The sequence below is a fragment of the Cydia strobilella genome, chromosome 15 (assembly GCF_947568885.1).
Source record: "Cydia strobilella chromosome 15, ilCydStro3.1, whole genome shotgun sequence".
NCBI classification, from domain to species: Eukaryota; Metazoa; Arthropoda; class Insecta; order Lepidoptera; family Tortricidae; genus Cydia; species Cydia strobilella.
The window spans coordinates 6,154,257-6,179,419 of record NC_086055.1 but is presented as its reverse complement, the minus strand read 5'-3'; the positions used below and the strand labels follow the sequence as shown (position 1 = coordinate 6,179,419).

At 39.0% G+C, this 25,163-nt stretch overlaps 1 protein-coding gene across 1 annotated transcript; it reads left to right on the top strand.

Annotated features, from left to right (window-relative positions):
* The first annotated feature begins 11,912 nt into the window (after positions 1–11,912).
* On the top strand, positions 11,913–24,470 carry LOC134747878 (mucin-2). Its single transcript, XM_063682550.1, has 3 exons — positions 11,913–13,118; positions 18,249–18,377; positions 21,746–24,470. The coding sequence occupies exons 1-3, from the start codon at positions 12,075–12,077 to the stop codon at positions 21,818–21,820; spliced, it is 1,248 nt and encodes a 415-aa protein (XP_063538620.1). The 5' UTR covers positions 11,913–12,074; the 3' UTR covers positions 21,821–24,470.
* Positions 24,471–25,163: the final 693 nt, after the last annotated feature.

The following is a 25,163-nucleotide window of genomic DNA, read 5'->3' as shown; positions in this document are numbered from 1 at the left end:
TCCGTACCAAAAAGGTACAAAGGGAACCCTTATGGTGCGACTCTGTCCGTCTGTCTGTCTGTCACATTGCTAAATATCTCGAGAATTACTGAAGCTATCGATTTGAAATTTGGAATAGTTATGAACAACGCTAACCCAAACGAATTGACGAAAAACTATGTTTCAAACAACATATTGTCGCTACGTCAAAAAGAGTTCGGAAGCTCATATACACGATGAAACTGCTGAGAGATGTAGCCGATAGTGAAACCTTAAAACTAGTGTATTTTGCCCTTTGTCAGTCGGTTCTAACATATTGTATCTTGGCGTGGGGGGGCTCAGCATCCTCATCATTGATAGATTTAGAGCGCGCGCAGCGCTCAGTACTTAAGGTTATGCTCAAAAAGTCACCACTTTTCTCAACGGACAGTCTTTTCAGGGAGGCCTGCTTACTTAGTGTTAGAAAACTCTTTTTGGTAAAAATTGTCACCAGGGCCCACCGAAAGGTCTCGCTCTCGGTTGGACCGGTTGAATCCAACAGGCTCAGAAATCGTTGTTTTAGGATGCCATTAATGCCCACAAAGACTAGTTTCTGTAGACGTTTCAGTTCCTACCTAAAACCGTTCCTTTACAACAAGTTCTGCAAGATAGTTGACCTCCAAAAAATGTCTGAAAGGGAAGTAAAAATTGTCGTGACTAGAGCATGCTTGGACTGGGACTATCACGAGACTGAACGTTTCTTAAGAAACATTTATATTTGACACTCCCATACTCTCCTCCTTCTTCTCCCATCCTCCCTCTCTCTTTCACACCCTTATATACAAACACACCCACACACACGCTCTCTCACACATACTCACCGACTTTAATTTGTAAATTTATTAGTCGTTTTTAGCTGTAAGTTTCCTCTTATTTTAATTAATCTCTTCTTAAATTAACTTTTCCTTTTCCTTTTATAGTAGTATAGTTTTGAAGTTTTATTATTCAAATTTAAATAAAATAGGTGTAACATTCTTTAATGTCAACTGCATTCTAGGACCCCAAGTCACAGGGATAGCCTAGTTTGGGATCCACTGTATCCATGTGTCTGAAAACTGTTTTCTATTGTCAATAAAAATTATTCTTATTCTTATTCTTAAACACATCAGATGTGTAATTTTTTTTGTTTTATTTTTATTAATTATGAAAAATTACTAATATAAAGAAGGGGCAAAATTTCAGTCTAGTAACTAGGTCGAGTGGGATATCATTTGAAAGAGCTCGGATTTAACATAACAAAACAATTTTTTACTTGTTTTTCATTTTTAGAAATATAAATTTGACTTATGAAGGATAATATAAAAAAAATACGATTCCCCCCCCCCCCCCCCCCTTATCTCCGAAGTTTACCAACGAAAAATTATAAGTTTTTTTACATAATAATAACATTATTATCACAACATACCGCTACACGCATTACAGGAAAAATATAATCATACAACTTTTATTTTAATTATCATAAAACATTTTCTAATTTAATTTTCAATTTAAGCCCATTTCCGGGTGTATGTATGGACGGAACCCTCGGTGCGCGAGTTAAGCGAACTCGCACTTGACCGGTTTTTTTTTTAAGGGACTGATGATAAGGTTAGGTTATTTCGTGAGGTTTTTCCAAAGTAATAGAGTAAAATTGTTTTTCCCCTGACGAATGTTTACCACCAAAGTAGTCTAATAGTTATTTGTTATACAAGGGTGCAAAGTTGTATTTTACCCGCGAGTGTGGAACTGAAACTTTTAACACACGAGAAGTAAAATACATTTGCACCCGTGTGTAACACAAAACTTTTCCCCTCACTATAGCGAGGAAAGTGCAACATCCATAGGCGTTAGATCATCTTGATCAACTGGAATCACTATTTTTTTACGATATTATAACAAAAAACTCTGGAAATTCTGTAGTTTTACGTGAGAAGTTTTTAAGTAAAATTTTTGTTGACAATGTTGACATTTCCCCACTAGTGGACCTTGGATGGAGCGTGTTTAAGTAGCTTTTGACAGATAACAAAACGTAAAACGCTCATAATAATGGTTCGTTCGATATTAATTATCATTAAATAAATGGTTTGAGAATTTAATAAAACATACCAAATTTAGCTTTATTTGATGATAAACCTTAAATTCCATAAGAAACATTTGTTTGTAATTCTGAACGCACAGGTTGAGTCGATGCAATTTCAAAACGCATTGTCAGAAATGTCAACATTGTCAACAAAAATTTTCTCGCCGACTCCGACAGCTCCGACACGTAAAAATACACAACTTCCAGTTTTCTGTTTCGTATTATCGTAAAAAAAAATGATGAAGATGATCTAACGCCTGTGGATGTTCCACTTCCTCGCTATAGTGAGGGGAAAAGTTTTGTGTTACTCACGGGTGCAAATGTATTTTACTTCTCGTGTGTTGAAACCACTCGCTACGCTCAGTATTCTATTTTAGAACCACTCGCTTCGCTCGTGGTTCAACTATAGAATCCTTTCGCTCCCTCGTGTTTCAATTCCACACTCGCGGGTAAAATACAACTTTGCACCCTTGTATAACAAATAACTATTGTTTACTTAGGTTTCGCTTGTACTCAGGTACCTATAAACTATAGTCGTAAACAGCTTTTCAATTTCTGCTAATTCTATATTTTTAGAGAAGCTCCACTCCGTAGCTCACCTCTAGGAGTACGGTACGTCTCGCGGGGTCAACGTATTAAAGCAATAAACCGTATTTATTTCCTTAATGGTTAAATCTGAATATATCACTACATTAGTATTAAACAAAGTCGCTTTCCGCTGTCTGTCTGTCCCTACATATGTATGCTTAGATCCTTAACCTTTTCGACGCCGTGTCAAACACAAAAGCTCTCATCCAGACGCCACGTCACCGAAGTATCAAAACTGAAATTGAACTTTATGCATATGCATGCAGGTCTATGTTGCTCTGTGGTCTATGACGGATTAATCGGTCTTTGGCGTTGAACCTACGGTGCATATATATCGGTCATTGGCGTCCAAAAGGTTAAAACTACGCAACGGATTTTGATGCGGTTTTTTTAATAGATATAGTGATTCAAGAGGAAGGTTTAGGTGTATAATTTGTTAAGGTTTTGTGTAAATTGGTTGAACTACCCGTGCGAAGCCGGGGCGGGTCGCTAGTTAGGTATATAGGACAAAAGTCATAGAGGTATCGATAACAGTTAATAGGTACTCATGTATTACAGGGTGGCCCACATTACACGTTGACATTTTTTTGACTGTGGCACAATGTTGATAATTTTAACAATTTGCGTTTGTTTAAGATAATATGTTTTGTTTTTTTTAATTGAGTGTATAAAATGCATGGAAAAATGATTAAAACATTATTTTTATACTTTTAAAAACAAAACAAACTGTTTTTGTAAACATTTTAAATCTGACTTTGGGCATAGTTCCATTTGTTGGAAATCGTCACCGCCACGCGCTATAAGTATATTTTTTTACGATAAAATTTATAAATGCCTTCTTTAAAGTGATGTTTTCCAGAATGAAGAATAATAAGAATAAATGGGCTACATGATTGTCCAGGTTTTTATTTAGTGAAAATCGCCACACTGTGGCAGCCAAAATTGTCACAATAAATTACATAACATTTTAATTTTTATACAAAAATATATTTTTTATGTATGGAAAAGTATAATAAATAGCATAGATTGGACCTGGGGAGCCGACTCTTTCACCCCCCCCCCTCTTTTTTGGGTGGTATGCACGGTACGATCTCGTGGCTACTGGGCCAAACCAGTATTGTTTGACCTAAGGAACAATCGTGTCAAGCGGCATCGCCTGAGACAAATGTGCATACTCAAGGCGCTTACTTACCCTACGTGTCCTACGTAGAAGAAATCTAAAATTGTTATCGATCTTTTAGATAAGACTAATTTTATTTATTTACATAATTATGTGATTATTCTTGAATGGAAAATGTGATATCATGATAAAAAACTTGTTATAATTTTTATATTATTTTTAAGTAATAATTAAGACATACACACTGATTGTAAATATTAATTTAGTGCACGGTGCATGCTAATTGCTATTAGCAAACAATACTGAATTTCGTATGCCGTTGGGTACGACATAGTGGAACAATTTTTTTTTTTTACCATCATATGCAATATCATGTTGTGTACACCTATGATCGACGAATAAATAATTTGTTTGTTTGTTCGTTTGTTTGTTTATCTTTAACTATACCTTGTACAGTAAATGGCATCAATGAAATTTGATTAATTGACTTACTTACGGAGGTGATCAGATCAAAGTGCTAGAGTAGGACCAAGCTAACTCTGCATGGCTTTTGCAATGACAGTGTGGCAATTAATGTCATTTTTCTATGAAAATATGACATTTATGATCGGTCTATTTAAATCGATGCTGGTAATAAACAGCAGCTTAAGCCTCGCAGACCTCGCAGTTCACCTCTACGCCTCACAGGTCAACGTATGAAAGCAATAAACCGTGTTTATTTCCTCAACGGTTAAAACTGAATCCGTATTCTGGAGATGTAAAGTCATATGGCCAAAAGCCGTTTCCTTATCATGAGTAAGAATTTTTTTTTTATGGCAAAATCATTATAAATCATACTGGGAGATATTTATCTATCCGGGCCTTGAGTATTCATAGATACCTATCTATATTATAGCGAATAATTGGGGCATTTTCTATGAAAAGGGACCTTATTGTCGATGGCGCTTACGCTGCACAGCGTCGCGCGGCATTGTATTTATAGGTATATCAGAGCATCGTTTATAATGGCGTAAGCGCCATCGATAATAAGGTCCCTTTTTATACAAAATACCACAATTTACCTAAGATACGGTTTTTGCTATTTCACTATCAATGATTGCCTGCGTTAAAAGTAGGTACTACTTATAGAGTCAACTCTCCTTTAGAAAGTTCGTTTAGACAAACCCAAACTCAAATGAGATGATACTCCACTCGATATACACAGCTCTAGCGCGGTATTGCAATATGCTCATACTAAATAGAAGACGATGCAAGAGGAACGCAAAAGGATGTAAAAACCCGATTGTCTTTTAAGTGGTATCGCACTGTATAAATAACTCGGCATGTGCTCACAGCTACATCAATTCGCAAGTCTAACAGACATATATATAGAGGTACCTACTTCTAATATGATAAAATCGAGTAAAAATATTTAGCGATATGGCATAGAAGTCGGTGCGCTCGCGACGCGGAAGGGTGTGAGTGTTGGCGCTGCGCCCGCGCTGCAGATGGTGGCATTGGGCCAGCCACGGTCAGGAGCGGCCGATGCACCCGCCGGCAACGATTCACGTCCATTTTTTTACACATTGGTGAAACATGCGTAGTAGAGATGCAGAAGTAACTAGCTAGGCGAGGTGTTAAAAATAATCTTGGTACGACATTTTTTGAGAACAAAAGCGTTTAGCTCATCCATTCTAGCAGAAGTACGGTCTGCTAGATGCTAATCGGCGAATGGGCTAAACCAAACTCTATTCCTGAGGCACGCCATTCCGTAGTACGACCAAAAAACTCGACAGACTTACATACATAGATTTAAAATAGATCTTAGGTTGTGCTGACTGCTGACGTGAATGTGATGTTCTCAACCACGGCCAGAAGCGGCTGATGCACCCAATATTCAATGCTTCGTGCTCACTGCGTGGTCTGCGTGCTGACACGAGATTCTCAGCGCATCAGTGGAGTTCAGGTAAATAATTCCCTCGAACTTGTGTTAAAGTCAAGTGCAATAATAAACTGATCTAACTCATGAAATGGCCAATTTTATGATCTGACTAGGAAATATGCATAATGCCGAATTTACTAAACGGCTACGGAGAAGCAGGAGAGGTAGGTATACATACTCCTACATACAATATCAATAATTATATCTTTCCAGATATTGTTTGTATATAATGCTACCCTTGTTCGTTCTCTGCATCCTCGGAATGTAAATACAGTATAGGTACATTATTATTAGTAAAAAAGCATTATTAGAGTTGCCCTGGCTCTCTATTCAGGGCATGTAAACGACGTCGTTATGAGAAGCTCAGCCAGGATAAAAATTACATTAGGCCGCGAGCTTCATGAGTATAAATTTCCAAGATAGGTTGAAAAAAACTTCTTACATATGTTTTGCATCGGCATGACTAAAAAGAGGCATGCGGTCATAACAACGAAACTGAACGTGCATGTTAGGGCGCGCAGTTTGCTTTACCAAAACTGTAGTTCTAATTCCAACAAGGGTGTGTTTATTCAAATTACCAGACAACCAAATCTCAGACTTACGGGGCTATCTCTTTTATAGATAAGATAAGCAAAGGGGCTCCCTCTATGGTTCGGAGAAACGATAATACATTATATTTAGAAAGCGCTTACTTAATGGCCAAAAAAAAGGACCTGTCTCCTTAAGCCCAGCGGGACTCGGACCTTTTCTTTGTTTAGATACCAGAACAATATTAGCTGGGCAATAAATTGTAATTTTAGTTTTACACTGCCTCGACAAAGGTCGGCGACGTCGGCGTTGTCGATTTTAGCCACGTTCGAAAGCGGCCATGTGTTTAACATAATATTTATTTAGGCAAACTCGTTAAACGCGCAGGCAGGATGTGCTTTGAGGACTCAAGGTTGTAAAGGATTTGTAATCTCGAGTATTAGTGTTAATAACGTCTTGCCCTCGAAATATCGATATCTAATCACGAAACTGGTTTCTTCTTAAAATGAAGTGGGCGCTAAGTTTTTTTAGCACTTGAATACATTAAGCGCGATAGCACGGTTGGGTTGGGACTGTTGGGAGTAATCTCCGCGAGCATACTGCCAGGATGAATTCCAAATTTAGAGCCAAACTCGTGCAATCGGATTTAGTTGAAACACATAGACCTTATCATCATGGTATTTAAGTTCAAAAAAGCAGTGCTTATTTGAGCTAATTAAGTATTTACGCCGTGTTTATGTCGCTTTTGGCTCTTAAAAACACCACAAAGCGAATGGCGCAAACGTTTCGCAAATCGTCGTTCAGTAGCTCTACACGCGTGTAACGTAGCGTACAACTTCTTATCTTTTTACATCCTGCGTATTGCCACAGATTACTAACACTGTAACCCAAAGAGCAGTAAATTACATCGAACCATTCGAAATCATCGTTAACCATATCGCTTTAGGCAATTGTCTTGCTATTTCTGCGGCCCCTCGGTCGGACTTACCGCAGGGCAGTACTAAATTTGTCGAATTCGGACCAAAGTGCGCTTAGCGTGCGTTTGTCGTGTGCGTTTATTTACGCGATGCCCCGCGGCGCTGGCGTTGGTCCAAAAACCCACGGAAATAGCAGCTTTGTCGATGTCATTGTACTAGAGCAGCCCTAAAGATAATTTCGCTGCTAACCCTTTAAAAACTATGATCTTAGTAAGTTCATCAAACGTATTGAACTCATGGACGGCTGCAATACTCGTAAGTTATGTATTTGCTGTCATGCGTAAACCAAAAACGCATAGTTAACTATACTATAACCAAATAATTTCGGTTGGAATACCAAGAATGTTTTAATAGAAATGTCATAGACATTTAAAGGATTAAAGTTGAAATCTCAAACTTATCTCTATAACCTAAGGGTCGCTTGCACCATCCCACTAACCCGGGGTTAACAGGTTAACCCAGTGTCAAATTGTACTGGTAACCATGGTAACTCTAAGTTAAACCGGTTAACCCCGGGTTACTGGGATCGGATGGTGCAAGTGGCCCTTAGTGATTAACAGATTCGATAGGAGACATCATTTGACATCAACAAACCACTATTTATATAGTCCGTGAAATGAGGTCACTTGTCCCTCTCCTGTCAAGATTTAGCTTAAAAATGTTATTTAACTTTCGTTAAACTTTTTTCCCGTACCATGGTCTCCTAGAGATACCTACCGTCAAATAACCACGAAACCACGAAGTAGGTAATTCAGGTGTAAGTAGACATGAGAAATAAACAACCCAGCAAAATTGCATTGATAACGTACTTTCGCTAAAACCTGTAGGTACCTAGATCTAGTCAATGAGAACATTGACAAATGACAGTGCGGTACTAGGTATACAAAAGATAGAGATAGTTATCAGGGTACCTACCCTACCTTTTAGTTACATAATGCCACTTGATATACCTATTGAAGCTTACCTATAGGTAAACAAAGGCTTGAGTCGCTACGAGGCGATAAAAGGAAAAAAAAACATACAAGGTGAACCTATTCCGGGCCCTCTAAATTAGAACGTAGAAGTTGATCAACAAAAAACTAAAGACGATTCGCTCGCCCAACCCCTTTATTTTGCTTGGCCGAACACTTTTTACTTTTATTCTAAAAATATCGCATTCACGAATGAATTTCGAAACGAAACGTGATTCCGTCCAAGGTCAGGCAAATTAGTATTCGTGCGGTGTGTTCGCTGTTTGACCGGACGCAAAAACTCGTTGCCGACTCTCGGACGGTCCTGTGACTTTTTCTAATCTTGATTAGTATGGCCGGCGCCCGCGCTGGCTGGTTAACACCTCGCTATGACACAACTAATTTAATAGGCACGCACACCTCTGCAATTATGTGAGGAGGATCGTTAATTTTATGATTACTAGTAGTTCGCCTCTAACTGAGAACTCGCGGTTTGCCAAAAACTATATAGAGCGTTTGAATATCGCTCATAAACATCGTTGAAATTGCATTCGCATTCAAGCATCGTTCATAAACTGATACTGCATAATAACATTTCTCCAGTAAGAAAATTTTTAAAGAGTTTATAAAAAGATTGGGTTTCCCTATTGTTTTTAAAGAGATGGGTATTTTATTATAAATTTTGATTACGCTGTTAGGGACCTTTCTGATATATGTCAAGGTCTCAAGGCCAGATTCCGGAAAAATTAGATTGTATTTACGTCTTTCGCTTTTATTATATTTTAATAAATGTCGATTATTTTTCACAAACGTTACAACCTCTAAAATGTACAAACAGGGGAGTGTTAAAACTTTTAGCTTAATGAAGTGAGGCCTACAACTTTCAGATTGGGGTATGTTGGCTATTGTGCGGATACACTTTTTTTGCAGTATAAAAGGTCACTTGCGTTTGTGCTATTGCCCCACAGCATGACACCGTATCGCAACCATGCTTGTCCATATGCGTGATAAGCAGATAATGTACATTGGGTTGTGGATTTTAAGATTCTCAGACCATAGATTAATGACGACAATTTGGATTTGATTTTGTCTATTTGTTTTTTCCAGTTTAGGTTTGTGTCAATTGTGATTCTTAATTTAATGTTAGGTAAGTCTGATTGTTCTTCAATAGTTAGTTCTTGTTTGAGTAAAGTTAGGTTTATTTGTTGTTTTATTTCTATTAACTTGGAGATTGTGATACAGTAGCCATTCTGAGATTAGGTTAAAAGATGACTAGAATAGCAAAACCCCGCACAAATGGCTTTTTAGCCTTCTAAGCTCTTCTAGCTCAATAGCCCCTTGATCGAGCCTGCTCAGCATTTAATGACTAAAATATTATGCCCTCAACTACACGTTTACCAAATTTCATTTAAATTAGAAGTATTAGAACAAATTTACTTAAGTTCTCTCTTTGCCTAGCCACCTCCCATTTCATTTGGGGTCGGCTCTCCTCGTCAATCTTCGCCACACTCTTCGGTTCTGGGTCGTGGTGTCGTTGATTTGGGCTTTCTTTAGGTCAACAACAACAAATTCACTTAAGTTATTGTCCATCATACTATCCTCTGATAGTTCAGCTTCAAAACATCGAAATGCCGGGACGTGCAGAGGCAGCGAGCGCGCCAAACGCGCGCTAGCTAGAGAGCCAACCCCGCGTTCCAAGTTGAATGTAAAGCGCGCTCCAGACTACGCAGCGCGAAGCCGCGATTCGCGCACGAGTGTGGAGGGCCCTTAAGAAATTCGCTCACTCGTTCGAAAAGCTTGGGTTTAACCCGCGTTAATCGTAACAAAGGAATCAAAACAACAGTTAGTTAAGACGATATTTTATGATCTCTTGCCTCTTTTAGCAAATAGTTACACAGATTTCGTCATCGCCATTTCATTCCCGAGTTTATGGTTGTTTAGCTATGGCATATATGTTCGGTTTGCCAATATATCAATATATGCAGTTACTACGTCCACACAGGTTGCTCTGACGTATGTTACCTTATGTATAAGGATGCATAATTCATCCACGTCCGTCATCCTCATCGGAAATTGAGCAATTATTTTGAGTGATGAATTCGAAAATCGATTGGTTTGTGGCTTACCATTATGGTCATGAATACTCAGAATTATTCCTCTACGTCCTGTAGGTACCTATAGTTTTCCTGGTAAGTAATTTACTTTCATATTGCTAAAACTGCGACTAAGCTTTTTTACATTTAGTGTTTTTCATTAAATGGTCAGTTTTGAGGTAGAAAATTGGGTGAGCTGCGTGTGACAAGTGACAATCCGTGACGAGCTTTAGGAATGATCTTCGGTTTTCGGGTCGGATTGGTTAATCGTGATCATGACAATGTGTTTTCGATTTAGTTGGAGACCAACACGCAAAACAAGCAGTCGATAGTGTTGATACCCCCATCCCCCAAGCCCTGCCTACCTCGCCTTTACTAGATAGAAGTAGGTACATACTTATCTAATAAATGCAGGGCAGGTGTGTATTAGGCCAACTCCAAACAATTAATGCAAATCGTTTCAATTTGTCAATTGCAAGGTAATTTAATAAGAAAAAAATCAATACCTACCTTACCTTTACTACATACGTTACATTTTAGATAAAATAGAGGTAATGAACAATTAGGTCGCAGTAATTTTTAGATTTAGGAGACTTCACTTCAGAGATTACGGGAAATCCCCTGTAGGTAAATATTTATTACGTCTGGCGTCGCCGCCGACCACGGCTGCTGGTGGAGCCGCGCGGGCGCACGGACCTGCTCGGTAAGGCTCCGCTGACTCGAGCATTGCGCACCCTCAACTTAATAGCCGAAAATATTGACTTGTTTTCGTGTTCTATGAACGAGTTCACAAAGTCGGCATTATACATTATATGTTATAGCATAAAGATATTTATATTTAAGGAATAAACAAGATTGTTAGAATAGTTACACTGTTGTATTAGGCTTAGTAACCTGTAAAAATAGTTGTGAGGTAAAAAAAAAAAAACGTAGTGTGTTGTGTAGGTACCTATCAAGTTGTGAGTGCAAAAGAAGCCATACTTACGACGCGGGTGAATGAATCATTAAAGGGTTAATATCCTCTAGTCTGAACTATACAAAATACTTTATAAAAAGGTAGGCACGCAAAACTATACTCATAAGAAAATAACAAATCACTCAGTCGTTTTTAAAGTCGCGCTGACCTTTGGCCTACAGTTTGAAAGACGAATGTAAATATTTTAAAATTATTTAAGAACCAGTTTGACTTTAGTGAAGGAATATACCATGTGCTGACGTAAAACAAGCTCCACATAAATGCCAAAATCATAAAAATACACCCAAGATGTTATGACCCATTTTGCCCGCTGCCAATAATGTCGTTATGTGAACCCAAACTAAATTTTCCATTTCATTTGTCACCCGGGTGGAATATCAAAAAAACTTTTCGAAATACGGTCAAGTCCACTTACTAACAGACCTAACAAATACAAATATAAATCATTTATTGTTAGAAAGTGAGTAATAGAATGTTGTATTACCGAGGTTTCCTAGTGCAATAGTGTCGGTGCAGTGCAGATACTGCACAGTGACGGTTACGGAGTATTGTTATTGTTATGGTCGTGCCGTGTGATGTAGCAACCGGCTTCAATCATAACCTCAAAGCTGGGGGTGTCCGGTGTGGCGGAGGGCGCGCGCCGCTCAATGTTGTCGCGCATGCGTCGGCCCCGCACCAGCCCCCACGGCGCACAAAGCAACGGCACCGCGATGCCAGGCGTCGAGCCCTCGCCACGCTAGTGACCGCGACTGCTGCCACCTCAGACGAGACAAAATATGTGATAGCAGTGCATGTGACAACGTAACTGTAGTGTTTCTTTTCACAATACTTAACTTCCGCTAACATGTACAAGACGGTGCGGCATGGCGAGAACAGCCTGCAGTACACCATCCTGCCGCAAACTGAGGAGGTGCTCAACAACAGCGGCCTTAAAGGCAAAGGCCGTGATTATAGCCCCTCGATCCATGTTCGACACTCTCGGAAAAGATCGTCAGTGAAATATATTCTGCTTGTGATATTCGGTATAATAGTAGCGTTGGCGTTGGCATCTATTCCACTTTATGTTATGAACGGAGCCCTGTACGCTCGCAGGAGCCAGCAAGACGTGATTACGTCTTCGCCTCATACGCCAGGTGGAAGGGATATAGTGAAGTCGCGCAAAAAGGACCTTAAGGAGATATCGTCAGAAGTGCTCTCAACACTAATATCAAAACTTGAAACCACGTCGACTACTGCATCTCCCACCACTGCATCCACTACAGTTGCTACAACTGTAGTTAGTGAAAGAGCAACGACGCCTCCATGGACTATGCCCGCTCTAAGGTCGTGGAAAAGCTCGACATCTTCTACAACTATTCCTCCTATTCCAACTGAAGATAACGAGGAGATTCCCCTTATAGGCACTCCCTCTGGTAGCATTCGACGTCTCGATCAGTACATGTCGAATAAACCATGGGGGACAAATAGTAATAATGTAATACCACTAAAACCTACTGTAACACCTGAACCAACAGTGCGGAATATGTATAGATACTACTCTCGGTCATTCGTTCCGTCAGTTAAAACACCAACTGATCCTCCAAAAGTGTTTGAGGAAGTTGTGCTAATTACTACGAAGGGTACTACGACGCGTGCCCCTGTGACGACCGAGATCGCGACCACCAGTGACAGCTCAAGAATGAGTGAAGAATGGAAGGACACTCTGCTATCGGTTGATGATGACGAGACTTTCAAGTCATTGGAAGTGGATGAGGTGTTCTCCCTTCCGCCGCTGAAGCCGAACACCGCGGCCGACGGTGACGAAGTGACGGTGTCCAAGGCGGGTGACGGTGCTTGGTACGGGGCACGGTGGCCTTTCGTGGACACGTCATCATACTTTCAATGGACGGTGAGTACGATTGCAATATTTCCATTCTTACGTAAAAACGTCTCGTGTCTGATCGAAGCGTGGACCAAGCATGTATCCCACGTACAATTTGGATAGGTACATTTCAGAGTAGTTAGATGTAAAATATTACGAAAGCGGACATGAAAACCGCTGCTACAAGTTAATAGAGTACTGGTACCGTAATCGCGGTTGGGTTGCGAATTTTGAGGTGACACAACATTGCAAAATGACCATAATTATTAAGGTAATATTTATCGTAACTTCACATATTGGGAGCCGAATATGATATCATAAATAAAATGTTGTATCAACACACGATACCTACTCGTTGCAAGGTAATTGGAGACAGTCAGTCCCTGGCGAGGACACGAATTACATAACACGATTACTTTGCGGATATGAGAGAAAGTTTTAATATAACTAGATACTCCCGAGACACAATTTTCCCGGTTCTCTAGCAGCATTGAATCTGATCTAGTTTTTTTTCGTAGAGTATTAAGAAATAAAGATTAGGTAACTTCATAATATTCGATTACACTATTTTCTTAATATACTTATGGCAAACAAAAACTAGGCATCCGAAAGCTTAAAGGAGTTTCATTCCGTAGGTACCTATTCAAAAAAGGTACTTACGGAATCATATATGCCTACCTACTCTCTGAGAACACTAACTAAGATACATAGCTTAGCCATGTAAATTTGAGTAGGATACCTACCTGCCGGGTTAATTTCGCTTTAAGTTACCTTTCCCAACGAAAACATCTAGGTATAGCAAGCCTGAAATGAGGCTCTGCTCATTTTCTCCCAAGCAGCTCATAAATTAGGCGCCTCGTTTACGGAGCGGCATATTGCTCTCCACTCCAAGTTAATTTGAGAGTTTAAAACCTCAGAACACATTTCTGTGTCATTACAACGCAACGTGTGAAATGTTGCCCGACACGTAATATCTGTTCATGTATTCATGGAGACTGTATAAAGGAGCCAAATCTCTATGCATGAAAAGTGTCCATCAAAAAACAGTAATTAGGCGGCGCCACCATACACCGAAATACTACCAAAAACAACCTACGTAATTTGGTCGGGTTATTTGTTGGTTCATGTTATACTCATGTCCCAGAGCCTAACTAGCGCCACCGGAGTGATTAGGAACTATTATTTAAAGCTTAACGCGGTCACTTTTACAACAATTCTGCCATAAGAGATTGCGATCCTTTCTATACCATCCATACATGTATTATTACGCGTGTCGCAAACGTGAAAACGCGCGAGAAGTCAGGAAGCTCGCGATAGGGTATTTGAATGTACCTAAATTTACACCATGCATGAAATAAAGCACCAGAGATTAATAGAGAAACGTAGACAACAGTTATTTTTAGACACAATTTCTATTTTAATTTGATTGTGACGTCACAATAAGTGTTGCATATAAATTCCCTAGTAGCAAAATCGTTTTGACAATTCGAAAAAAGAAACTGATTTGACTACTAGTCAAATACCCTATATTAGCCCCTATTAAATACTGTTTTGCAAGAGCTACGTTTCCCGGGCAACTCTTCAGCCTTGGTATTTTGTTCTCGGCCTTTACAAAGAGCCTAAAGTGTGCTAAACCGCAACAGTTATGTCTAGTCTACATATCTACGTAGGTAGTATTAGGAGATACGTTATAAGAAGTGTATACCCTCGTCTGTTATTTATTTGTGATATTTAAGAAATAAATGATACTTACATAGATAATATTCATAGTACTCGTATAATCCAGGTACTTACTTAAATAGAAAACAAAACACAGATGAGTATGGTCTAAAATATATTATACGAAATATAAACCTACGGCAACCTATTTGCAATGTGTCAACGTGAATATTAACTATCATTTATTTCTTATCACAAACAAATAACATATGAGGGTATAATTATATTTCCTATAACATATATCTTAGACTATTAATACTCATCTGTGTTTTGTTTTCTATTTAAGTAAGTTACCTAAGTACCTGGATTATACGAGTATATGTAGGTAGGTACTTGCATTGGGTGCAAGGACATAGAATAATGATTTTTCCCCTCACTAGCTCGGAAAGCCGTCTTTTATCCTTTAAAACAAGCGGGGAAAAACGCATTTTATCCACTAGTGGGGAAAGTAATTTGACCTTGGATGGAGCGTGTTTAAGTAGCTTTTGACAGATAACAAAACGTAAAACGCTCATAATAAGGGTTCGTTCCATATTAATTATCATTAAATAAATGGTTTGAGAATTTAATAAAAAATACCAAATTTAGCTTTATTTACTGATTTTAAGTCAAAAACCTTAAATTCTATAAGAAACATTTGTTTTTTATTAATGATGTTGAATGTAATTCTAAACGCACAAGTTGAGTCGATGCAATTTCAAAACGAATCGTCAGAAATGTCAACATCATTGTCAACAAAAAATTTCTTACCGATTCCGACACGTAAAATACACAACTTTCAGAGTTTTCTGTTATAATATCATATTATCGTTAAAAAAAAATTAGTGATTCCAGTGATGAAGATGATCTAACGCCTGTGGATATTGCACTTTACTCGCTATAGTGAGGGGAAAAGTTTTGTGTTACACACGGGTGCAAATGTATTTTACTTCTCGTGTGTTGAAACACTCGCTACGCTCAGGATTCTGTTTTAGAACCACTCGCTTCGCTCGTGGTTCAACTATAGAATCCTTTCGCTTGCTCATGTTTCAGTTCCACACTCGCGGGTAAAATACAACTTTGCACCCTTGTATAACAAATAACTATATTCATGTAATGTCCGACTTTTGAGTTAGTTGTATTGTGTTTCAGTGTTTACAAGGAACCTCGGCGTAGACCTGCTGTATATACATATGTTGCAAATTTATTTACTATTTGTCAGCCGTATTCAAACAATATTATATAGGTAATCAAATTTAAGGCCGAAATTCATTTTAGAATCCGTGCTTCGCTACTTGTAATTAAGATTGATATCGGTATGATTCATAACGAAATTACGAAGCCGTATTCCCAGAAAATGTTAATGCCCCGAAGTTGTCCAATCAGTCAATCACATAGGATAGGTATGAATTTTTCGGGTACATAACGAGCATTTGTAGCTTATTTCCCTTTTCGCTACCTTAGGCGAGTATAAAGGTACCTATACCTTAATTCATAATTAATATAACTTTAATATTGAACTAAAAGATATATATCGTTATCTGTAACCTTATCGTTTATGTACAGTCGAAGGCAAAAATATCGATCCAGACAAATGGCTCAAAAATATGTGAACACGAGTTTATTTTCTAAGGTGTAAGAGCGTACACATATTTTTGAAACTGTTCGCTTCATTTTATAGGTACTTAGATTGATTGTATATGTAAATACATACTACAAACGATAGAGGATCTTATATTCGAACCTATTTTTATTATTGGAGAAATAAAACAACTTACTGCAAACACCCGAAGCTCTACCCAATTACATACAAAGTGCCAATGCTATATTTACTTAGTAAATGGACCGTTAATCTTTCTTACCTACATTACTTTTCTCTCACCTTCCCTTTTGTCCCTGAAATTCTAAACACTTCGTGTCTTTTCATCTCAAGTTAAGAGTCACCCGAAGTTTGAATGAGGGAGGGATGACAAAACAAAAGCCGTACAACGCAGCGGAGCGTGACATCGTGACCATATCGTAAACATGACCCAATTAAAATAATCTCAAATCAAATCTACTACCCGAACGGCTCCTATCTCGAGCACTCATCGTCCAACTTACATAATGACACCTCTACACGATAGCCCAGCGTTGGACCAGCGAGATGGCCATGCGATGGTTGAAACGCAACTACCCGATATAGTTCTAGAATACGCGACGTGTAAATGCGTACCGCCATCGCTAGCCCATTACCTTTGATGTGCGGACGAAATACCGACACCGTAGCCATCCCATCGCCATACGCCATCCGACACCACTACCCTCCCTACACGCTGGCCCATTTTATTCGGCCAGTATGATGTTCCATGGTGTAGAGGAGCCATAAAACATAAATTCAACTGGATTTTATACCCGCCCGTAGCCAATATTGGAATGTCGCTATTCAGACTAATAGTCACATTTGTGGATATAGATATTAGCTGGAGCCCAGCCCAATTCAGATGTAACCACTTGTTACGGTTTTGAAGATTGCTCTCACTGATTGATGCATGCGAAATAAAGTGAGTCGTGCGTGAGCTGCGCGCCAATCACGAAGACAATCGTCAAGGTCGTGTCAAAACCAGATCCTGTTCTGTGAATCTAACAAACTTTAGCTTTAACTTCGTAGTATTAAAGGTTTATGGCGTTATTCATAAATAAACGCGATATTGGCCTGAATTAGCTATTAATCGTTTGTATTTATCTGTCATTTTGACTTATGTATTTGTAAGAAAGGGAGATAACATAATTTAACTAAATCCAACTAAGGCCCCAATCAAAGTTTTATGAATAAGGGGGTAGTGTGTTGATGTGTCCGCGAGGGTATTAAAGGTAAGGTAGCCCAAAAGGGTGACCCAAAAGTTTGTTTTACGAGTTTTCTTATAGGTACTTACGACTACGACGATTTTCTTGGTTTACACTTTATTTATGTAGTTTACAGGTAGGAGCTAGGTATTAAGAGTCCGTCTACGCTAATTTTGCACCGAATTGAACAAAACGAAGTGAGGGAGTGGCATTATAAACGGCATATTTACATAGAAACGAGAGAAAATAATGATGACACTGTCATTGCAAATGGCATGCATAGTTAGCTTGGTCCGACTCTAAAGAAGCATGTCTCCAGCAGTCTGAGCGGAGTTGAGTTGTCTTTAAGAGGTAAGCGTCCACAGGTCCGCATCGGACGCATCGCACGCAACGGATTTTAGTGTCCTTTGTATGGAAAGTCACACAAGTTCGTCCACTGATTCGCACGCATCGCACGCAACGGATTTTAGTGAACTTTGTATAGAAAGTCACACAAGTGCATCCTGCACTGATCCGTTGCGTGCGATCCGTCCGATGCGTACGATGCGGGACTGTGGACGATACTCCATCTAGTAGTTGAGGTGATCTGTGTTTAAGAATGTTACCCCAATAAGCAAGGTCTATTTGTTGCAGGGCTACTCCCCCGGCGACAACCTGCTGCTGCCGCTTCTGGTCGCGGCGCTATCATCAATCGCGCTAGTCTTGTTGCTGGCGCTCGCTGTGCGCAAACGGAAGCGCAGCCACACCGCCTCAGCGATTGGGGTATGTCTCTAAACTAACAAGGAAAGGTACCCAACTGCCCGGCTCCGATTTGATTTATTTTTATAAATGTTGTAGTCTAAAATAATAGATTATTTTTATTAGCTGCTCAAATTACCTTATGGGAGATGGGAGAAATTGTCCTCCAAAATACTGAAAAGTGACCATACCCTCTCTAACTTCTGTAGAGAGTTTTGTTCAAGCAGATTGCTAGTTAATTACTGGTTTGATTATATGTTGCAGAACATGAAAAAGTAATGGACTCGTGTTTTGTTATTTCGGCTCAAACTCATATTTTACAAAAAAAAACACACACTTCAAAGTTTTACTTGTCATCATTTCACTCAGCAGAATGAGTTCGGCTATATGATAAATGTAATAACCCTCATGCCCTTTCGGGTCCGACTGGGTAACTTGCTTACGACTCTGTACCTAAATCAAGACAGTAGAGATTACGAGTAGTGTAGGCTTTTTATTTGCTCTATTACATACATGCCTACTGCTTACTGAACCTTGTGTTTCGTCACACCTATAGACCGATAATTAGCAGACACAGATAAAAGACACGTAAAACGTTAACATTAAGTTACAAAGTTAATCACACACAACACAATACACACAACTAAAAAAGGAGCCCGATTGAGATTTAACAACTTGTTCCGGTTTTGATCTTATTTTGACACGACCTCCACTCTGATTCGTGCAATCTAAATTAAGAGGAAGTCGTGTGAGATTCGCTCCAATCATCAAGACGATCGTGAAGGTCGTATCAAAACCATAGCACCTTGTTAAATCTGAACCGCGTTCCAGAGTAGTTCTTTGAAGAATAGTCTTTAAAAACCGGCCAAGTGCGAGTCGGATTCGCGTTCCAAGGGTGTTCCGTACATTACACATTCAAGTTTTAACAATGTATTTTTTTTATGTGAAACGTGAGTAAAATGTCTTTAAAAAACCCGTATGGGTCGGATCAAAAACTAAGTAATTAAGTCCGACTCACGCTTAACCTGCATATTTGTAATAGGTTTTCCTGTCATCTATATTCTATAGGTAAAGAACTACTTTGAGTAGTTTTTTCAAAATTTTAGACCCAGTAGTTTCGGAAACAAAGGGGGGGGATTGTCATTTTTTTGGCTATTTTCTTAAATAACTTCTAAATTATTGATTTTGAAATTACAAATTACAAAATATATTTGAGATTCTCAAAATGAGCTCTTTCATTTGATATGTAACACGATATATGTAGTTGGAAAAACATTATTTTTAATTTTTTTCATTTACCCCCCAAAAGGGTTTCAAATTCAAAACCCCCATGTTTAAAATTCATTTGTTTACGTAAATTGACCGTCTTTGGGTCACTTTACATGTTTGTTTGTACCTCAGCTTAATTGGTCCAGTAGTCAGGGCCAGATCTAGGGTAGAGCGAGTGGAGCGGCCGCTCTAGGCGCCGGATGGCAAGGGGGGCGCCAAAATGGAAAATGAGAAAAAAAAATAGTTTTAAAAGACGCGAGTGTTACGCGGGTCCAAAATACGGTTCGTTTTGCTTTTGGGCAAAAAGCTTCAACGAAGGGCGCCAAAACCCGATTTCGCTCTACCCTGATCAAGGACTCTGGCCACGCACCGCCCCGCCCCGACTCGAATTACCTCGCCCCGCGACACCAGATTGACGGCCGTTTGCCGGCCGCTCAGTACTATTTTTAAGCAACTTACTCACACTATGACGCATGCCGCGTGTACAGACGTGCCGTTCACACATAAAAACGCAAGTGATTTTTGATGTATAACGTGTCCGCCCTATGCTTACGCTCAAAGATATTTGAAGGTTACAAAGGGGCAGCCATCACATATGAACATTTCGTGGGTGCGAAAAGGCAGACTATAAATTAACAAAAACGTGACCATTTTTGAGTTTCATAGCGGCCGCTAAAGGCCGCTTGAATGTACCAAAATGTAAGGTTAGCGGGCTGGAAAATATGAAAGCTGTAAGTATTCAGGAGATACGGTGGGTGATTAATGATTATATCTTGTTATATACTGAGCCCGTACCATGAGTCACTGTGTCAAAACTGACATCATCTGACATATACGCTAACGTCTACGCAATTAACTTTCTATTATCTCGCTCGCACTAATATGCGAGTACGAGGGAGATGGATAGAAAGTAAGTTACGTTCTCGATAGCGTTTATGTCAGTGCCAAACTAGTGGTAGCCACACTGTTACAAAAGCTAATACCATCCGCAATCACATGACACTTGACATCTTGGACGATATTTGACCGGCATTTTGTACATCAGATCTGTGATCTAATGTGAATTTCCGAATATTTGGAGATTATATGCTGCCTACTGTTATTGGCGATATACCTACTACTATAAGTACTGGAACCCTCGAAGCTATTTCAAGCAGTGTTGTCATAACATTTTAAGCGTACCCATGAAATGTTGCCATAGGCTGTTGCTCTTTGGCCTTCATTGTTAACAGCCGCCCACGTGGCTAACAATAAGTCAAACGTGAATGTTGTTAGGTTTTATTGAAACATAACATACGTAAGATACGGAATAACGTGAGACATACGTCTGATGACATATAACTATGTCATATTAACAACTATAAAATGATAAATATAGTTGGTCAAATCAAATTGTCAGTAAATAAGAACAAAAAACTATACTAAAAAAAACTAGTGTCAGGGGTTTTACCTCAACTAACCACTAGAAGTCAGCTAGGCTGGCTGTCCACTGAGGCGGAGACGAGCGGAGATGAGTCTAGCCAATTATAACTAATGCTATTGGGTGATTTCCCACATTTCCGCACGTCACCGCCTCAGTGGACAAGGAGCTTAAAAAAGTTTAGCATTGGGCAGAGGAAAGGGAAGGTTATGCTGTAGCTACAGCATACGATGGCGAGTTATGGGGCTAGCGAAAGGTTTTGGAATAAGGGATTCAATTTGGGTGAAATGACCGTGTACAGAACTGTTAGGGTGATATCCGTACATTTGTTAGGATATAAACTGAAATAAATGTCATATACGAAGGAAAAAATGACCAAAGCCTCCAGTGTCCAGAGCTGGAATCGAACCAGCGTACCCCGTTTACCGGACAGGTGCCTGAACCGCTCGGCTATCCGGTCACGATGGCATGGGTCGAAATTTCTGGACACTGGAGGCTTTGGTCATTTTTTCCTTCGTATATGACATTTATTTCAGTTTATAGTTTAAATAGTAGTGTGTCTACTTGAAAAACCACAAATTAAAATATTTTCATAGAAAATAATTTAATTTGTTCTTAGAGTATTTGTTAGGATATTTAAATTTTTCATATGGCAGCCCTAAAAATATTAGAGCCTTTAGAAATATGTTTTACTTGTTCACAGCTGACCTCGGACCTGCAGGCAGACGACAACACGAACCTGCTCACGGCTGAAAATCCGGAGGACGCAGAGGAGTGAGCTCCGAGTCACCGCGCTTCAAGCTTCTTCGATCCATCCTAGAATGCTTCTGTACATATCGTGGGTAAGCACACGGGTATCGTGGGTGGGCTACCGCAAGTCGAAATTTGAAAGTCGTCTTTTTGCCTCTAGCTTATTAGAGCGATAGGTAGCTAGATGCAAATAGAAGAACGAAGTAGTTCGCGGTTATAACCCAGGGTATCTGCACTCAACTTCTTTTGTGTACGTACACAAAGGGAGAAACAAAATATGTCAAAGATGTGCTTACAGCTAAGTTGTAAGTGACATAATATACTCTTACCGAGTGCAGTATCTGTGACGTTATCCATACAGCAGACGCACATGTTAGTGTTAACTACTGTAGGTATATCATCTGTGGCACGGCGCAGCTTGCAAGCCGGGGACTGAAAAACCGCAAAAGTCCTGTAACAGTAACCCAAAATAAAGGTATCAATTGAATAGGTATCCAACAGTAATGGTACCCGAATAAAACATCAAAAGTCCGATAACCTAAAATAAAGGAATGCAAGCAATGTCTCGGAGTTGGAACTGTAAGGTAGAGATTGTTAAGAAGTCCTATAATCACGGTTGGTAATCGGACGCAGAAAGGCTGAAACATTATTACAACACCCGCCTCTTCTATGTTAACACAACACAGACATAGTTAATGAAATAGGGACGTAGGCTGTCCTCGATTGTACACGATGCATTCGCGCACTTTGTAATGATTTAGCTGCCATAGATTTGTTGGAGGTGTATCCTCTGACGTACATAACGGTCATATTTAAAGTTTCAGTGCCTATTGTTTGTATATAAAATGTACCTACGTTCGGAGGTCTCCGTGCCGGCCAAGGACTTCATATTCAGAGATACGATATAATATGTAAGTATATTTTGTATTCACATTAGATATTGGACTGTAAATTAGGTATGCGTCAAATGCCAAAGTCGCTAACTTATTTTTGTTACAAAATATAATCTATAAATATTTATTGAATGTCATTTGCCATCCTATTAAGAAGTATTATTACTAGATATTATAGTAGAATACTGATGAGCTTGCTAGTAACTTTATTGTACGGGGCTTATCACAATTTGTATGATTCCTTTTAAGATACCTTCATTAGTAGCCTCTTTCGTACCCCTATGATAATGTTTATAGGACCTACCTTAGAAGTTAGATAATTCTCAATAATTATTAAATTGCTAGGTTTTCTATTTATTGTCATTGATTAACTTTTGATTGAGATAAATTATAATGGATGCTACCTACTAAAATAATTAACTAATACAATAAAGGAACAAAACTACACCCAATCACTTTATATGAAAAGGTAGGTATTTACTCTTGATCGTAGTACAATTATTGATACGTAAACTTATACACCTATCACCAGCACCTAATTCAACAGTACCTATTAAGTATTCAACAAGTATATGGAAAATGCAATTCACACAGCATGTACTATGTATATCATATCTCTGAAGGTTCAATTGTATGACTCGTCAGTATTATAATAACCCTGTGGTATTACCTTGACGCTAAACATGCAATACTATTTAAGTTATTTAATCGGTACACTAAATAAAAAATCCGAATATTTTTTTTCTGAAAGTATCATTGAGAAAACCATGTTTTATAGAATAATGTTAAACTCGCTTATATTTTCTGCTATATATCCATGACAATATTTCCCTTTAGCAAAGTGGTTTATGGAAACAGAGAAGTATACTTTTGGAGAAAAAACTTTTCGGATTTTTTGAGTGTTCCCCTATTTATTTTAATTGTAGTCGGATGATAGGATAAGGCGAAAATATCAATCTCGGTGTACCTAATAATATTGTACCGTTTAAACGTCATCTTATTATTCTATTATATTCTTTTAACTTTATTATTCTTCAATAAAAATATTTTTAATATAGACATAAGACTGATATAGGATTGCGTTTACATTATTTTGATGTTATTAGATAGTAGCGATTCGTTGAAAATATTTTTTATAACGGCACTATTTGTTTCAATTGTTTTTTCAGCAATGCGTTTTTCGTGTGCTATATATTTAATGTAAATCTATTTATATGTATGTACTTCAGTGTTAGAATATGAGTGAAGATCGAGGGGAGGCGAGTGGGATTGTGTAGGACTAAATAGTTAGATATTCAAATGTGATACCTGTGTAGTATCATCGGAGACAATGTGATTACCCTGAAGACAGAACAGTCCATCGGTCAAGACAAAGACCCCATTCAAAACATTAACGCGTTATATTGCGACAACCCGATATCATTAAATTTGTCATTAAGAGTGACATATTTAGTAACAAACTCCGTAATGTCACCAGTTAACTTTAAACGTCTTGAATGGGGCCATCGTCTTATCCTAAAGTAGCCTTAAGTTGTGTAACATTCTGAATTCAATGGATGGATGGATGGAATGGATCACTATATCAATCATGCTAGCAAACATTATATCTTGCAAATGATCGCACACAAATGTATCAATAGCAATAGGTAGTTGTTATGTTCAATTAGCTTTTGTGACGACATTGTGTTCTGTGAAGCTATGCGCGTAACTTTTATATACGCCGTTGTTTTTACACCCACCATGTACATAAAGTAATGAAATAAACTGTGTTTTCCCACCTTAAAACTGGTTTTAATTAGTATCCGTAAAATTTTGAGGATATTAAGGCGATTCATACATAGCCAACTCGAACTATAGCAATAATTAACCTTTTGAACGCCAATAACACTAAAGTCGTCTCAACTAGTCATGCCCACAGCGCCATGGACAACTATATATATAGGTATTATGGCGGACGCTGTCAAAGTAACCTTAACACTATAAAGTAAGGTTTACATTAGCTCGCTTGCGCCCGAAACCTGGACGTGACGTTTGTTTGTTTATAATGTAAAACGTTCAAAAAGTTAAGATACCTAGTAGCAGATGCAAGCGGGATGGTTGATGTCACTCCGCAGTGTCAATGTGTGAATCGACTAAGCAGGCCAAACACCAACGGGAACAAACCAATTTTTTTTTGGTGTTTTTTAAGTAGTCACACTAATCATCATCATCATCATCATCATGTCAGCCGATAGACGTCCACTGCTGGACATAGGCCTCCCCCAAGGCTCGCCACTCCGACCGATCCTGTGCCGCTCGCAACCACCGAATTCCCGCGACCTTCACCAGGTCGTCACTCCATCTCGTTGGAGGCCTACCGGCAATTCGTCTTCCGGTACGCGGACGCCACTCCAGAACCTTCCGGCCCCACCGGCCATCAGTTCTGCGAGCAATGTGCCCCGCCCACTGCCACTTAAGGTTTGCAATTCTGCGAGCTAT